The sequence below is a fragment of the Tachypleus tridentatus genome, chromosome 13 (genome assembly GCF_004210375.1).
Source record: "Tachypleus tridentatus isolate NWPU-2018 chromosome 13, ASM421037v1, whole genome shotgun sequence".
Lineage (NCBI taxonomy): Eukaryota > Metazoa > Arthropoda > Merostomata > Xiphosura > Limulidae > Tachypleus > Tachypleus tridentatus.
The window spans coordinates 28,533,489-28,552,089 of NC_134837.1; the positions used below are offsets into that span (position 1 = coordinate 28,533,489).

General features: G+C 35.4%; 2 protein-coding genes across 11 annotated transcripts in view; one reads left to right on the forward strand and one right to left on the reverse strand.

Annotated features, from left to right (window-relative positions):
• The window catches only part of LOC143237736 (carcinine transporter-like), a 78,247-nt gene extending 60,517 nt beyond the window's left edge, over nt 1-17,730 (reverse strand). Inside the window, exons 1-4 of one of the 10 annotated variants that reach the window (XM_076477280.1) lie at nt 17,350-17,730; nt 16,398-16,834; nt 4,210-4,588; nt 3,625-3,728 (exon numbers count right to left, since the gene is read on the reverse strand). In XM_076477280.1, the coding sequence (XP_076333395.1) occupies nt 3,625-3,728; nt 4,210-4,584 (479 nt within the window). In that variant the 5' untranslated portion in view covers nt 4,585-4,588; nt 16,398-16,834; nt 17,350-17,730. The other 9 variants (XM_076477278.1, XM_076477279.1, XM_076477284.1 and 6 more) reach the window with 9 other exon arrangements.
• Nucleotides 4,493-6,362, forward strand: LOC143237738 (protein GVQW3-like). Its single transcript, XM_076477287.1, has 2 exons — nt 4,493-4,610; nt 5,547-6,362. Exon 2 carries the CDS (start codon nt 5,750-5,752, stop codon nt 6,230-6,232), a length of 483 nt encoding a protein of 160 aa, XP_076333402.1. The 5' UTR covers nt 4,493-4,610; nt 5,547-5,749; the 3' UTR covers nt 6,233-6,362.
• Nucleotides 17,731-18,601: the final 871 nt, after the last annotated feature.

The window sequence follows — 18,601 nt, forward strand, 5'->3', positions numbered from 1 at the left end:
ACAGTTAACAGATAAACAGTATTAGTGAAACGTTGTTTAGAAACTTATGTACAATAATTAGATACGTTGCACAGAATAAATTAGATCAAATTATATTAATGTGCGTTAACTGAAAGTGTAAGACTAGAGGGAAGACAGCTAGTCACCACCACCCACCTCCAACTCTTGGGCTACTCTTTTACCAACAAATAGTGGGATTGGCCGTCACTTTATAACGCAACCACGGCTGAAAGGGCGAACATGTTTGGTGCGACCGGGATAACTTAGAATGTCTAATTGAACTAGCTTAGTCAAATTATTCACTGAGTTACTGGTTTTCAAATTAACTTGTGTTGGTCTTCTATTCACTACACCTAAATCATCGTTACATAAGGAAGAGTTTCCTCTAGAAAATTCAACTATAGCTTACAACACAAACCCTGTCTTGAATTGTGAGGTCTCTTACAATCCTAATATATAAATAAACCAGTAAACTAAACTGTCCATGCAGTGAGTACTTTGGGTTATTTTCTTAAACCAGTAAACTAAACTGTCCATGCAGTGAGTACTTTGGGTTATTTTCTTTTACCAGGACTATAGTTTATAGATGGGAGGATTTCTTGTCCTTTATCATCGAATGATGTTCTGTTACTGTTGAGGTCCTCCATTAGTAGCAGGAAGAGCAACTCTGCTGGAGAATCTATCTTTGGTGATCCTCCAGATGGTTCAGCGCACTAACGTTTTAGTTACCCAGTTGGCCATCCTCTCACTGGTGGACTTCCAAAGATAATCATGATTAGCGTAGGTGATCTTTGTTTTGATCTGTTCTTCTAGAGTCTGTAAACCACATTATTGATTAATATCAGTAAAACGTATGACTCTTTCCAACGCTTCTGAAATTTAGAGTGTAACTTTTCTACAACACTCCAGTCACTCAATTTACATTTATTTCTAATAAATTTTGGTATGAATTAAATGGTATAATGTCTACCCTCTTAATTGTCGACGGAAGTCTATACCTCTGGTGTAATAATTGTGATATAACGAACAACAGGATTTTCATGGTTACAACAGGTCAATTTCAAATATCCACTCTTCCTTGATGTAAATTAGACAAATATCAAGAAGCAGAGAGACGTTTCTGATTTTTAAAAATCTGTTTGTTAGTCCTTTTATAACTTTGGGCTCTAGGACTTATAGTTTTCACAGTTTGAGTTATAATGGCTTTGCTCTTCACAATTATCGCAGTCCCTCTTTTATAACACAATTTGGATTTTTTTTTCATACAGGCTTTTATCTGCAGTTGTGGGTAATATGTTCTTTATAGTTACATTTTAAATACCTTTTGTCTTATGGTTTACTTTTTTCCATTCTGTATGATTCCAACTAGTATTTTCACTTCTTCTAGACTACCATCAGAAGAAGTTGATGTTCCAGTACTACTTCATCTGATGATATAACGTCATATAGATGGTATTTTTATTTGTCTAACTGCAACTTTAATGAGTTCAGGTTCCATTACCAATCAGAGAGCTCCTTTTGTAGTAGTACACGTCCTCTGCTTCAGCCTAATTCTTACATTTTATGGAATCTGTAAAGTGCTCACCTGCTAACAAATTCATCGTTTCACGTGAAGCATCTGGATAAAAAATTGATAAAGCATTTCGAGATTTTTCACAAGCTTGCCTAAGTAAGGTCTTTTCTTTACACTCTATCCTGATCTCGAAATTTGCTCTGAATGTTTTCTTCTAATGTGTCATTCAAAACTTACACGATAAAACAGACACCAATGCTTCATGGTTGTTATGGTTCTAAGTTGGAATGTTACTCAACATTGTTAAAGCTGGTTGATTTAATTGAGCAGCAGTATGATCAGTTTACTGTTCATTATTACTCCTAATAACTCTGGAAATTCGTTTAGAGTGAGCCTGATATATCTCAAGCTGCTGGTTTCTTGATTAGGGCATGTTGTTGAACTGGTTGGATAAGTTTCGGAACTTGATTTGGTGCTAACAAGTCTGTAGTAGTCCAAGAAACACCTGAAGTCAGAGGTGGCACAGCAGTACAGGTAATAAGTGTAGACGAAATAGGATTTACTATTTCATGTTTTATGATAAAGAGTGCCTTAAACTGAAATGTTTGGGTGGAAGACGTGTGTCTGGCTTTATTCACCTGCTTGTTTTTGAAATGTTTTATTCTCTCATTTTCTTTCTCATTCTTCTTGTCTTTTTTAGTATTGTTCCAAGGTCTGATTTTTGGATATATTCGTTTAGATTACTTGGTAATAATGCAAAGATAACAAATTTATTTACTCTTTCATTAATTTAATAGCGTTTGCTAAAGGCTACATTTACTTGTAAGACTAATTTCAAATACAATAGTTCAAATGATATTTAACAAAAGTTTCGAAAACTAACATAAATCTAACTGACAAATAAATTCACTTGTAGAATTTCATTTACAATCGTACTTCTAGCTGGATCACAGATACAGCACTTCTCACTGTCTAACTAGCATTGAACTAATCCAGTCAAATTACTCACCGCTTCAACGATTCTCTTACTTATATTGTATTTGTTTTATACTTACTACACGATTACATACATCATGAAGCCATCGTTATTACATAATTATGAGCTCCCTCTAGCGAACAAACTCGTAAATTTATATACCAAAAACATAACTTACAAAAATAAGTTTAAGATACTATGTTAGCTTAAGCTTGGTTAAGGTGAGTTAAGCCGGTGGATTAAACTGTATATTTTGCTTTAAGCGAGTAGGTTAGCTGAGAATAAGCAAACTAGCAGTAAACAGTCTACGGTTATTAACGGAGTTTATGTTTAGTTGATTACAAAATCTGAATCAAAATAAATTAGGACTGGTTATGTTAAAACAACAAGCCACCTATGGTAATGTTATGTCAAGTTCTACTAAGAACAGCAAAACTACGCTGTTTAGAGGTTAGATAAACCTAACTAGATAACTAGGCCTTGGTTGCACTGTATTAAACTAGTTTACTGAGACTAAAATAAGTAACGATTAAACTATATTAGATCAGAGTATGTTAGATTGAGTTTCCTTAACTCAAAGCAACTAGGCTAGCTGACACTAAATTAGGCCAACCTAAGTAAAATGTACAAGTTGTTTGAGTTTCTGTTAGATTAAAATATATTAGATGAATATAATGAAGTCAGAACATGTTATCCAAGGTTGTTTGAATTTTGTTTTTTAGAATCAGCAAGTTTCAAAGTAACTTTCAATAGGTTTAATTACACTACACTTTCTAAGTTAAACAACACTTAGCTAGTTAAGTCTAATTTGAATTACGTTAGTTTGGGTTCTTGTAAATTAGTTAGGCTGTGATAAGTTGGGTTAGGGTTAAGCTGGATTAGGTTAGGACTAAGCTCACCTAGATTAGTCTGGATTAGGTGGGCACGGTCTGCTTGAGATTTAGATACATAATATGTTTCTCAGTTTGAAGTACCAAAGACAAATAATATATCTAGTAGGCAAACATCTATAAATTAATAAAACACTTTGAATTTTAAAAAATGTAGAATTTGCTTGAATATTTTTCCTCTTAGTTAAAGTCTTTTTTTTTCTATTAATGTATTGTGACCTAAGAGAATAAATAATCCCACAAACCTATCGATTACACTTGCAAAGAAAAATGCTCCAATGAAAGCCCCTAAAAAGAAGATGGAAAACCCAATAGTTGGGAGTATATCCACGTCACAAACCAGATCCCACTAGAAAAAAATAAACTTGTTAGAACACTAGGAAAATAGACTAAAATGAATCAAGACGTCTTACAACTATAACATCTAAGGTTCGATTCCCTGTGATAGACATTAAACATCCTATGGTGTAACTTGGCACGAAACCAAAACAAAGATGAAGTCAGTTTTTATTTAATAAGGAAAATGTCTATTGAAATCTTGTTTGATGTGTTGATATAGTTATATATCTGTATCTGTATTATAACTGGAGTTATTTTTAAATTAGGGTTACAAGTTATTAAGCTATAATAATTTATTTCATTTTTTAATATTTTTAAGCTGTTAGTAATTCGATTTGGGATTTCAGTGCAGACGTTTCTCAAAAACAATGACTGTAATTGTTAATTACCCTTTCGTTACCTGAGTCACTACATAGATATCTAATGTGATAAATGAGTTAGGGTTTAATTGTTCATACATATATGTTAATCTTAGCCTCACAAAGTCATACCTCCGTTACTATTGTTGACGTAAACTGATCAATGTCGTATTCCCAGCCATTTTCACACTTGACTGGATGAGCACTGGAGGTCTCACTTACAACAAATTCGGTATAATTTTCTGAAAAACTTCTGTTACCTTGTAGAGTGTAGCAAGAAGCAGAGATAGATCGGTTAAGTAGGGTCGAGTGAATAACTGATGATAGGAGTTTATCGTCTTTTGATTCCGATAGGCGGCACCAGTGGTCCGGAGTCACAGAGACAATAACTTGAGTAATGCTCTGAGAGCCATGGAAGAGACAAGCAGGTGCTATCAAGAAAACAAGCACGAGTTTCTGATATATACCGAATTCTCCAATTTCTTGAAGAATATTGTCCAGATCCATTGTTCTAGAAATGTCCAACAGATGAAGTAAGTCTTCGTAAAGTAAATAAAACAAAATATTAACAGACAGTACGAGATAATAATGTTACAAATAAGTTAGATGCCAACGTAAGAGCGTAAGTTGTTCCTTAGTTAAGTCAATACACGCAGAAAACGCGTGAAGTTCATTTTCAAAATGAAGGTGTTTTACTATGCTATAAAAAATAGACATAAAGTTATGGCCCACACTGTGAATTGAATATTTTCCAAAATTTATGTTAAAGAAATATAAGCATTTTAAGAAATTCACGCCTAGTAGCTACTAAGATTACTTTAAGAAACTTTAAGCCTCTGTAACATTGACTTAGCTGATTCTGGATTATCTTTATTCATATATATATGTAAATATACACATACATATATATATACATACTTACATGTGTGTATGTGTGTGTATTAGGAATATAGAAATTTCATTTTACTTAAGCATTCATTTTGTGATTACAAAATCAAATGTGTAAACCCTTATTTGACAAAAGTCTCTGTGTGTGTGTGTCTGGGAATGGTACGTATATGTTAGCGTTGGCTTCTGCTTCCCACATGTCATCCCCAGAGATTCGTTTGTCCTGCTCCTGCACTTCGCTCGTTTGCAGTTGACGAACCAATAAACCAGTTGCCACCAGTTGCATTTACTTCTTGTGGTCCTCGAAGAGAGATGTGTGGTGTCCATTTAACCCTCCCTTTCACTTCCCCCTGATGTCTTCACCCTGATATTCACTAAACGAAAAGTTAGTGTCACCCAAACCTTTCACTGAGATTAAAAAATATGTATAATGAATATATTTATTAGGATTAATGATTAATCTCTTGTGATTGTCAAATTCACTTTGAAAAAGGAAGAATATTTGAGAAATATAGGAATATATAATTTTATATCAGTTTATGATGTAAAGCTCTGAAAATAAAATGTTTTTTTTAATCTAGGTTTATACGAGGTCTGTTCAAAAAATACGCGGACTGTTTGAATTGAGCGGCTCCAGTTGGTTCCAGGGAAATCCGCTTGAGGTCACTAGGTTCGCACAGATCAGCTGATTACGACGCCATTTCCCGATTGCAGATATCTTCATTTGTGTATTAGCTACGCGGTTTTAAGTGAAGTGCGATTTTTTCGTTTGGCGGATTTTAGAATGAATGACCTGAAGGAGCAACGACTTGCTGTAAAATTTTGTGTTAAACTTGGAAAATCTGCGACTAAAACTTTTGCTATGCTTAACACGGCTTACGGTGTTGTTGCTATGAAGCGTACGGCATGTTTCAAGTGGCATGAACGTTTTAAGGATGGTCGACAGTCCATTGAAGATGATGAGCGTCCTGGACGTCCTTCCACGTCAACTGACGACCAACACACCGACAAAATCAACACCCTGGTGCGGGCAAATCGACGTCTGACTGTCAGGGAGCTTGCTAAAGACTGTGGGATATCAGTTGGATCTTGTTACGAGATTTTGACCAAAAAAATTGAAGATGCACCGCGTTGCTGCGAAATTTGTGCCTCAGAACTCGTGAGTTTTTGGCCAAACACTCGATCACTGTTCTTCCCCACCCCCCCTACTCACCTGACCTTGCTCCTTGAGATTTGTTCTTGTTCCCCAAACTCAAAAGTCCCTTGAAAGGAAGAAGATTTGAGACGATTCCCGAGATTAAGGCAAATGCGACGAAGGAGCTGGAGGACATTACAAAAGAAGCGTATCAGGACTGTTTCAACAAGTGGATACACCGTTGGGATAAGTGTGTGCGTTGGGGAGGAGAGTACTTTGAAGGGGTCCCAGACCTGTAACTTCTAAATAAAGTACATTTTGTTTTATGACGTCAGTCCGCGTATTTTTTGAACAGCCCTCGTATTTGATTACTGAAATTTCTGTCTGTAAATGTATTTAAACAAACAGTCTCCATTCTCACAAATATACTCTTCAAAAAAAGAAACGCAAAAGGCAAAATTTGAGACATATTGTTAACAAGTTTATTCCGGGTAGTTCTGTATGCCATGTGTAAAACTTTGCACATTCACTGCTGAACATCCAAAGTCTGCAAAGGCGAAGTCCACGCTCACTAGTTGACGTTTAACGTCACTCAACGTCAATAACAAGTATGCCCCCCCGTGAGCATCAATAACTGCTTGGCATTTCCTGCCAATGGAAGCGATGAGATGACGAATTACATCCTGTGGAATGGCTGTCCACTCAGCCTGCAAAGCTGCTGCAAGCTGAGGTAGAGTCTGCGGTTGAGGTTGTCGCCGTCGCAGACGTCGGTCCAACTCGTCCCAAAGATGTTCGATGGGGTTTAAATCTGGTGATCTGGAGGGCCAGGGAAGGACGTTGATGTTGTGGTGTCTCAAGAAGACAGTGGTGAGTCGGGCTGTGTGAGAACGGGCGTTGTCATGTTGAAAAATGTCGTTGACGTTCACCATGATGGGTTGCACATGGGGCCTAAGAATCTCGTCGACGGTTGCGTACGGTCTGATCGGAAATCCTACGCAGCCCTGGTATGGTTGAGGCAGAAGACGTCGCAGTGGTTGTCCTATCCCGAAGTTGACGTAACCGGATGTAGCGATCTTGTGCGGGCGTGGTCACACGAGGTCTGCCAGATCGTGGACGGTCACGAGTTGATCCATGTTGTTGGTGACGATTCCATAGCCTTGTGATGATGCTTGGGTGGACATTTACAGCTCTGGCAACATCTGATCGAGATTTGTCTGCTTCCAAGCGACCAATGGCGTTGTTGCGTTGTGCTTCAGTCAGTCTTGGCGTAACTGTATTGCATGTCGGTGGCTTAACACTGAGCTATGGAAACCTAGAACCCGTCACTTTTATAGGGATTTTGCACATGTTGCACTTGCAGAACATGCAGATCTCTCAAACAAATTTATTGGACACGAATGCGTTTTGGCGAAAAATCCGATGTTTTCCTCCGTTTTCAAAGTGCATAACTTTTATTGTCATTTTGGTCTGACAATCAGTGCCTTAACACGTGTAACATCACATACTCTGAGCTTGTAACGTTATTACATATATTTCTCTTTAAAATAACAAAAATATCCCTTTTGCGTTTCTTTTTTTGAAGAGTATATATACTTATGGAATCAACAATAAGTTCACAAGCACTTCGTGTGTAGTGCTACCTGGTTGCTTGACATGGAATTTATCCATTATTGCACACTAAAGTAAGACCATGGTTACACGCTTATACATAAATTACGCATAAAATACTATTAGGTCAAAACCAACTTATCGTAGATGGATTGTTTGTTCCCCGCCTGCTGAGATGAAAGTCTCGTACCACAATGGTCCATTTATACAGCACACATCTGAAAGACCCTGTGTGTCTGTTTTTGTTATACTTGTTTAAGTGTTTAAATCTCTGCATTACTAGTTTAACATAAAATAAGTTAATAAGTGATTTTCATGCACGTATTAATGAAACAAACGAATCTTTAAAACAAGAACTCTGATCTCTCGACTCGAAAGGACGTTGGTCTTTATTTATAAGGTTGTATTTCATTGCTCTCTCTGTTTGGTTGTTAAGCACAAAGCTACATCATCGGCTATCTGTACTGTACCCACCATGAATGCTGCAAACCATTACTAACAACAACAGAACTGAACATCTTGTAGAGAACTAAATAAAAGTCCCACATTTAACTTTAGCAAAATATTGTTAACGTAATGAGCTAAATAAAAAAACAACTGATATTTAAATGTTGTAAAATATAATTGCTATATAGTTAAAAGATAGTTGCTGTACTGTTAAATAGTAAATAAAAGCTCAAAATTAGTAGTAAGGAAATACTGGTAACGTACCATAAAGTCCACACGTCACCGTATCAAAACGAGGCTTGCCTTGATAAATGTCTCATTTCTATATGTAGGGGTATTCTATATCAAATAACGGCTTCGTGTACTTGTTTTTACTTGTATGTTGAAATGATAATTAATTCCGAAGTTCCTTTTAACGAATATGTGAAAAAAAAACCTTCAAACACACGTCGTAGTTCTCTGAGTTGTCAACATAAAGTATATCTCTCTGTGTGGGTGTGTTTTTCTTATAGCAAAGCCATAAATGGCTATCTGCTCACCCCCACCTAGGGGAATCGAACCCCTGATTTTAGCGTTGTAAATCCGGAGACATACCGCTGTACTAGCGGGGGGACATTTCTATCAACCCAATAATATTGCATTTGAAAAATTCCGTATTAACCTCAACGCAGGTGACATTGATGGAAAAAACTAGATAAAAAGGTATATTTCCCATAAAAGAGCTATCTTTTGAGATATCGGATATTACTCTTGATATACGCAATATCTCTAACAACAGCTATTGCAGGCTTGTAGTATGCAGGTTGTTATCAAAAAAATATTTTTTTCATATATACATGACGATACAAGAAGCCAGAATGACACAGAAAGTATAGGTTAAACACAGGTATTAATTAATTAAGTTTTGAACGCGGAAATGTTAAATACCACAAAGAAATAAAATTTAAAATAAATTATTAAAAATTACTTTATATATCTGCCTTTATTAATACGTTCTTTCATATTCAAACTATGTGGTAAAAAGGCACAAGTTTGGGTCACATAAAAGTATTATTTTAAGTATGTTAACGTTTGTAAAATAAATTTACTTTTTAAATATCGATATATTGTTTATCGTATTCTAAAAAACAAAAAAACTGTTTTTGAGCTTTTACGTCTTTGAAACACAGAATTTGTGGAATTTAAGAAAGGTGGATATGAGATATTAATTTTTCAGCCTTGGCGTGGTGGTTAAGGCAATCTGCGGATTGCGGGTTCGAATCCCCATCATCGAACACGCTCGCCTTTTCATTCATGAGGTGTTATAAAGTTACAGTTAATCACACTGTTCGTTGGTAAAAAAGTAGCTCAAGCGTTGGCACTGGGTAATGTTGATTAGCTGTCTTCCATCTAGTCAGAAATTAAGAACAAGTAGCGCAGATAGCCGTCTTTGCGAAATCTAAAACAAACAATTCACAGCCGTTGAACTGTTTTAAGGGAGTTATGAAGCAAGAAAAAGGAGGTGGTTCCAGAATATTTCATAGTGGAAATATTACAAATAGTTTCGTTGTCTTTAGACTATATTTCATAAAGGTTAGTTTCGCTGTCTGTAGACTATATTCTATAATGATTATTTTCAATGTGTACATATATATTATATTTTATGAAGGCTAATTTCGCTGTCTGTAGACTGTATTCTATAATGATTACCTTCGCTGTGTGCATGTTATATTTTATGAAGGTTAGTTTCGTTGTCTGTAGACTGTATTCTATAATGGTTAGTTTCATTGTCAGTGGACTATATTTCCAAGGCGTTAGGTTTTTGTTTGATACATATTGTGCATGCTCCACCTATGTGCTGTCAGTGTCAATGACTTGTCTTTTAGAAGCTTGACCCTTCCTTTAGACAGCTTATGTATTTTATTTTCTAAAGCCTGTGTTTTCAGTGTATTAGGTTCGTGTAGCCCTCCAGTTGCTCAGCGGTATGTCTGCGGACTTGCAACGCTAAAAATCGGGTTTCGATACCCATGGTGGGTAGAGCACAGATAGCCCATTGTGTAGCTTTGCGCTTAATTCAAAACAACCTCTTAAGGAACCCCACATCACTACTGGCATCACAAAGCCTCCTAAGAAACCCAGTGTCATTACTAGCATTAGAAAACATCCTAAGGAACCCAATACCTATACTTGTGTCAGAAAACTTCTTAAATGTCTTGGTAAAATTGATGTCACAACAAACAATAGAATAATATATTTTACCACGACGAGTAACAAAAAAACATCTTGTTAAGCCTGGTATCACTAAGGATACCAAACATTCTCTTAGGAATGTTAATATCACTACTAACAACAGAGACAAATATTTTACATGATGTAAATACCACTACTGACAACGTTAAGTAATACCACTAGTGGTAACATTACAAATATCTTATAAATATTAGTTGGGGAGTGGCTTTCATTATTAGTATTATTAGCCTGTTACATACGTAACGTTTGGGGAGTGGCTTTCATTATTAGTATTATTAGCCTGTCACATATGTAACGTTTGGGGAGTGGCTTTCATTATTAGTATTATTAGCCTGTTACATACGTAACGTTTGGGGAGTGGCTTTCATTATTAGTATTATTAGCCTGTTACGTAATGAAAAGGTTATTTTTTAAAGATATTCTAGATATCAAGAAACGACTAAAACTGTTGATAGCATTTCACGTGGAAAAATGTGTGCCCCGAAGAGCAAGCTAACCATGTTGGATAACACATTTAATAAACTGCGAGTGATAAACTCAAAAACTTGCATAAGAAATAACACTTGTTTAAGTGACTGCAGGTTTAATTTCAAAACAACATAAAAATTTCAGATTTATAAAAAAACAAAACACACTTTAATATGTTGACTATTACAAAATCTTACACACGCATAATAATATTAGTAAATAGTAAATCATATTACAACATAAACTAAATACTAGATAAAAACAACTCCTATGAAGGGCTATTAATTTCTGCCAGGTATGTGTTATTTCCAAACGACCCAAACTTGAAAGTTTCCCGGTGGCTAGTGGTAAGCTTAAAGGGACTTAACCCGAGAATCAATTCACCGCGACTGACAAAACCAAGTTAGCTCACTGTGTAGCTTTGTGATGAAATAAAACTATCGACAGCTAAACCGGAAATATTCAGAAAAATAAGGCTTAGCATTTATTTTTCAACTATATTGTTTTAAGAAAAATTTAATTTCAAGTTTGGTTTTCTTAAACCCAATAAATTTTGGCAACATGTGTATATATATATATATATCGTAGAATAATCAGTTGGTATTTATTTCACTTTATTGTGAATTAACACAGTGTTTATGACGACTTAAAACTCAACTTCTTCGACCGGTTAAGATCTCAACACAATGTTACTTCACAATTTATACCAGTTGTTATAGTTTCTTAAGTTATTATATTTCTTGGAAACACAAACTTTACTAACCTGATGTCGAACGATCTTCTTGGCGTGAAAATTATCACTTCTATTACGTTATAAAGGTACCACATCAACAAAATAACATAAACACACGTGTATACACAATGTACATCTATGAAGTGAATTTAGGGAAAATGACATCCTCAGGTTGTGCATATTACCTTGAGAACATACACACAATAATCTCTAGATAAAACTATTACCCCAGTATACGTTTGAAGAACAAGAGGAAACTCACATAGTTTAAACTTCATGGTAGTTTCTTTCGTATCACATTTCATTCAAATTGACTTTGTACTGAGTGGTGAGTATTACCTAAGTGATCCCCAAATTGTAGTTCGTGATCCGGTACAAGTCCATGATAAAAAAAACATTCTAGTCCATAGAAAACTAAACAAATTAAATTAAATTACTTTTAACTATTTACTACCAACCGCCATTTTAAAATTTTCTACAAGTCCATGTTGTATATTAAAGAAACATGTATTTAAGTCAGTTAATATAAACATATTCTTATAAAATTAATACTTTCAAATACATTATAAGTTAAATTTCCGTTTTATGTAATTTGGGTTTTTAGAATTTCAACTAAGCTAATATAACAGGAAGGAAAAGTGGAACATTGCACTAAGGCTACAAAACTGTAATTCACAAGTTGACACTTGCCTTTATACCGTCAGACCCTCAAGTGCTCTCATTTAGTACAAGTTCGAGATACTTAGATTACGTTTTACGGTGTTGATAACATTGAGATTCTTGTGAAGGGCCGTAAATTGAAACCACATGTTAGCTAGATAGCCCCTTCTCCCTCATGAGTCCAGGCCGATCTTCCTCTTTCTGCACGTAAGATCAAAGATGTGGTTTAGTCTCACATAAAAGGATCATTTGTTTATCCAAGTTAACTGGTTCTTCAACACCAAAGTTTTATTCCAAATGCGTTAAATTTGCTTACTCTGTTAATGGAAATTGACAGACATGTGAGACCCGAGTCTTACGTCTTGCAGCAGACAAGTTGCTGGTGCCTGGTGCTAGAAGCATCAGTTTGTTCTGAGAAGAGAGATAATGGTTTGCGACTTAGTTTTGCAAACTAAGATTTTTTAAAGTAGTTCATTTTTAAGAAAACTGCTGTCTAGCATGGATATATATGGCTGACGAAACACGTATCACACAAGAAAACCACAAGTGATGCGCGAGTGCAGTCTAGTTCCAGTGAAACTAAAGTTAGTGAAAATAATAGGACTAATTATAAACGTGTAAAAGGTGTGCAGCTTGGCAGCAAAGAAAAGAAACCAAAGATCTATTAAACTGGACAGTATTGTGAAGAATATTTGAAGTATGGTTTTATAAATGGTCGTAGTAATAATGACCTGTCATTATGTGTTCTTCGTTTGACATTATCAAATGAGTGCATGACACCATCGAAACTGAAACGCCACTTGGATACCAGACATCCGGAATACTCCAGTTGGCCAATAGATTTTTCATAAGAAAGAAAAATGAAAGTTTTTTTCCAAACAAATAATTTCACACACTTTTTCCACGAGATCTTCCAATGAAGACTTGGTTATGGCTTCATATGACATTTCAAAGCTAACAGCCGAGACATGTTATTTACATACTTTGGATGAAACATTAATACTTCTTGCAGTAACAATAATTACAACTCGTGTTTATAAAAAAAAACACACACAAGAAAATTAGTTGAATTTACTATTCCTATATATTAATACAGTGAAGTGTTGAATTGTGGATATGGTGAAAAATGTGGAAGAAACTTCTATACGTGTAGTTCACTGTAGGCACCTTTTTCACGACTTATAAATGCGTGTGTATGTGTCTTCTTATAGCAAAGCCACATCGGGCTTTCTGCTGAGTACACGGAATGGAATCGAACCCATAATTTTAACGTTGTTAATCCGTAGACTTGCCGCTGTAAACTAACGGGGGACTTATAAATGCGTGTGTATGTGTCTTCTTATAGCAAAGCCACATCGGGCTTTCTGCTGAGTACACGGAATGGAATCGAACCCATAATTTTAACGTTGTTAATCCGTAGACTTGCCGCTGTAAACTAACGGGGGACTTATAAATGCGTGTGTATGTGTCTTCTTATAGCAAAGCCACATCGGGCTTTCTGCTGAGTACACGGAATGGAATCGAACCCATAATTTTAACGTTGTTAATCCGTAGACTTGCCGCTGTAAACTAACGGGGGACTTATAAATGCGTGTGTATGTGTCTTCTTATAGCAAAGCCACATCGGGCTTTCTGCTGAGTACACGGAATGGAATCGAACCCATAATTTTAACGTTGTTAATCCGTAGACTTGCCGCTGTAAACTAACGGGGGACTTATAAATGCGTGTGTATGTGTCTTCTTATAGCAAAGCCACATCGGGCTTTCTGCTGAGTACACGGAATGGAATCGAACCCATAATTTTAACGTTGTTAATCCGTAGACTTGCCGCTGTAAACTAACGGGGGACTTATAAATGCACATCAGACTTTTCAACATTGTTTTTCTTAAATGAAACAAGTACAGGAACAGATTAGATGTCGAACTACATTTCATTTCTTCCTGATTTGAAGTTGGCGTGTGACGAAAAACAGCATCTCCTTCTCATTAGGTAAGATACTTTTTAAAAGAGCATTAATAATTATACAGTTCATGTAAAGATTACATAACAATGAAGTATAATTTCTTTTATTTCTTTTTACATAGTAGTAATATAAAACACCTGTATATTATTTTATCGGTGATGTATTATAGTACTATTGCTTCCAGTTTCATATTAATACCTAGCCATGTCTTAGGGGGTTATCTAATTAGATATTTGAAGAGGGCAGGCCTCGTGAAAAATTACGAAAATAAAACAGTCCTTAGTTGGAAAAGTTTGGGAAACGCTGTATTTCATGAACGTTGTGTTTGTGTTGTACAGTTTATAACTGACGGCTGTGAAGTTGTGTTTGGTTTCATGAGTAATATCTACTCACGTGCAGGTGAAAGTTACTGATAATTATATACCTGCTACTTTTTCATGTCTCTTAGCAACACTTTTGAAGTACGGTTTTAAGGTTTTCAAACGCTTTTGTGAAACTACATTTTGACCACTATTTCAGGTTTGGTTGTCGTTGTTTTACCACAAAGCTAAAAAAAAAAAAACAGGCATTCTGAGCTTAGTAAACCACGGTGATTCAAATCCTGAATTTTAGGATTGTGAGTCTCTAAACATACCGGTTAGCCTTTTGAATACTTTTTGATTTGGGTCGTTTATAGGAATAGCACATACATTGTTGAAACGAATCAATCTTCATAAAAGACAATTTTTAAATGTTTTTATGCATTGTTTGAGATGAATTCATTTTCTTAAGTAATTTATTTTTTTATCATAGTGTGTATGTAAACTATGTGAAGATCAACACATTTATATGTGTTATGTTTTTACAGTTTAAAAAGAGTGTGTTGTTTTTCAACTGTATCTGCAATTATTTAAAAAAAAACTTGTATCTTTTCTAACCCACACTTTTCTGTAATTTAGTATCCACAGATTCAATTCGCTCCACACTATGCTAAGCTGGCTCTTCAAAGTACTCATTTTGTAATATTCAACTGTAATGCTGCCAACAATTTGTAATTTTTCTCCTGAATATTCAGAATATTTTTGTACAAACCTAAAACCTATTCATTACCCCACATCTTAATAACTAAATCCACTCATTCAGCATTACTATATGTCTTATCTCTTTATTATAGTGGGATAAACCGAATTTAATTTTATCTCAAGTCTCAAAAAATATTTTCCTTAAAATATATTTTTTTTGCAATCCATGCAAGCGTCTCTTTTTTCTAAATGTATCATAATAACATACAGTTTTCTTCCCTGTCTTGAAAATGCGCGCATACCTCACTTTCTCTCTATAAGGCCCGGCATGGCCAGGTGGTTAAAGCATTCAACTCGTAATCTGAGGGTCGCGTGTTCGAATCCTCCCCGTCACACCAAACATGCTCGCCCTTTCAGCTGTGGGGGCGTTATATAGTGGCGGTCGATCCCACTATTCGTTGGTAAAAGAGTAACCCCAAGAGTTGTGGGTGGGTAGTGATGATTAACTGCCCTCCGTCTAGTCTTACACTTCTAAGTTATTGATGGCTAACGCAGATAACCCTCGTGTAGCTTTGCGCGAAGTACAAAACAAACAAACAAAATCTATAAGTTCACTTGTCTTAGGCCTTATATTTTTAAGCGTTTATTACGTTTTGCTGATATTCGATAACGAGATAATTTATCACTGTAATTTATCTATGTTTACTGCTATAGTTTAGTTAGCGTTAAACTTTACCACACACTATCAGTAAATAACCTTATAAGACTATTATAAAGCCTGGCATTAGACCTTTTCAAAACTTTCATAAGCTTCTGACATGTTGCACAAAAAATCTTTTCAAGTATATGTACATATGCTTTATGTGTAAATAGTAAGATGCGCGCGCCTTATCAGAACAGACAAAAAGTGAAAAATGAATATTATTATAATAGACTCAAAGTGATCAAATTAAATTAACGAAGTATGAAATGGCCCAATTATGAACGTTTAGAACAATTAAAGATATCACTTGGAAAGATACAAACAACACAGTTTTACAGAAGTTACGTCGTTACCAGTAAATTTATAGTAATGGTAACTTTATGAGTGTCTGATAGAACACCTTAAAAACAAAAGAGCTTCTAACACAGGTAAGAATGAAGAAAAATACGTTTCGAACAAATTAAGAGGAAATGTACATACTGACCTTTTATACTTTGACCCTTAAACAGCACTAATGTTGTAGGTAGCAGCACTAACTGATGATGACCGCTGTTAGAAAATTCCTGTTTTACCCCTACCTAATTTAAATGTATGTGGGTAGGATGGGGCCGAAGGTTAGTGTGTTCGGACTGTGAATCCAAGGTTTCCTGGTTCGTGGCCGATTGATGTAATATGTGTTTCTTACTCTGGCGCCGTTGTTGCGATATAAGAATGATCATCAAATCATATCATTCGGTCAGACAAGAACAGACCTTCGTTTAGCAGTAGTTGTTGTCGGGTAGCTGCCCTCGAGTGCATCAGCTCAAAGTTAGCGATGGCTAAACTCAGCGGTTTGTGTAGCTGTGCGCAAAGTTCTAGAGGGTTGGTTGAAATAAACGGACTTTGAATATCCACAAACTCGAACGAATCTTTGTCAGGTACCTGGGTTACATATAACATATAAGTATAACAAATACAATTTTATCTGGTTAAACATGTAACTATAACAAATACAATTTTACGTGGTTAAACACGTAAGTATAACAAATACAATTTTACGTGGTTAAACACGTAAGCATGACAAATGCAATTTTACATGGTTAAACATGTAAGTAGAAAGGTAATGACAAAGCTAGTACGAACCAGGAGTCACACACACATGCACAGTGGATATACTTACAATGTGAACAGTCTCTGACGTAGCTATTCTAGGATTGTAGTATAATGCACTATAGGACTGTTCTTATGTCGTATTCAAACGGTACTCGTGTTCATTTTAGAGTGAAATGTTGGATTACTCTTTCTAACAGCTGTCTACAGACGAATTACTGTTAATCAAAGACTCCAGTACCTTTACACGTGTGCTTAAGTAATTGGACAAAAGTGTGCTCGAAGGCAAATATGGAAGTTGCTTAACATAAACAAAGGTAAGAAGTAACACCTGGTTATCCACTTACCCACTACAACTACTATATGTTGGTAAACCTGGAATACGAGAAATAACATTGAAAGCAAAGAGGCCTGCTTTGATCAATCGTAAAGGTGTTGTGTTACACCAGGATAATGCACGACCCCATACAGCAAGGATCACATCTGTAAAGACTGAAGAGCTAGACTGGGAAAAACTTCCACATCCTCCTTATTCTCCAGACTTTGTACCATGTGATTATCATCTATTCCGAAGTTTGCAGAACTATCTTGATGGAAAAGAGCTTGGAACACACGAAGATGTCAAAACTACCCTCTCTACATTCTTTTCCTTCAAACCCCAAGAATTCTATAGAAGTGACATTCAGAAGCTTGTGAATTGTTGACAGGAAGTAATTAATAATAATGGAACATACATTATCGATTAAGTAACATAAAAAGCGTTTGAAATCCTTTCTCTTTTTATGAATCTATAAAGACATTACTCAAGAGATGACCTGATACCCTCCTTATGGCTAAACTTAAAAACATTCTATATCTATATCTCTCAGTTACTTAACGTCCTCTCTATAGCTGCACCTACTTATCAAATGTAATAGAAAAAAACAATCAAACTGCACTACAGCCTATAACTCATACAGAGTCGCGTAACTACACATGTGATAACTATCATATTTCAAATAATTAGCTTTTAACACTCTTGTTAAGAAAACTAAATAATTATTAACAATCTAAATAATAACTCTCAAATCGAACAGTCTTGAATATCCAACACAAGTTATAGGTCCACATGAATATCTGATTCTTCTTGTGTTGCATAAACAGAACTTATACTTAAAGTCTTTAATAATTCGATTCACAAAAACCTCTACCCATTTTATGATAAACATAACTAAGTTTGATAAGTTTAGTCCACCTAATTATTATATCAAGAACAAAATGAACGAATGAAGTACGTATGGACAGGATATTGGATAGCCCCATTGTGAAGTTGCACATAGGAAGTTTCATTGCATGCCCATTCCTACCCTGTTGCCTCACTTTTTGATGTATCCATTCCTACACTTTCAATTGTTTTAAAATAGGTTTTCACTTGTTATAACAAAAGTTTAACAACCAAGCACGTTTACTTAACATTAACTAACAAACCTCAAAAGTGTTGAAGCTAAGGCTACATATTTAAAGGCTGTCTCCGGTTTTATTTCGCAAGCAAGGTTAATGATAAACAATTGCACTCAAAGAAGCTTTAGATTATTAAAGTTAACGGAGTTGTGCTTGTTT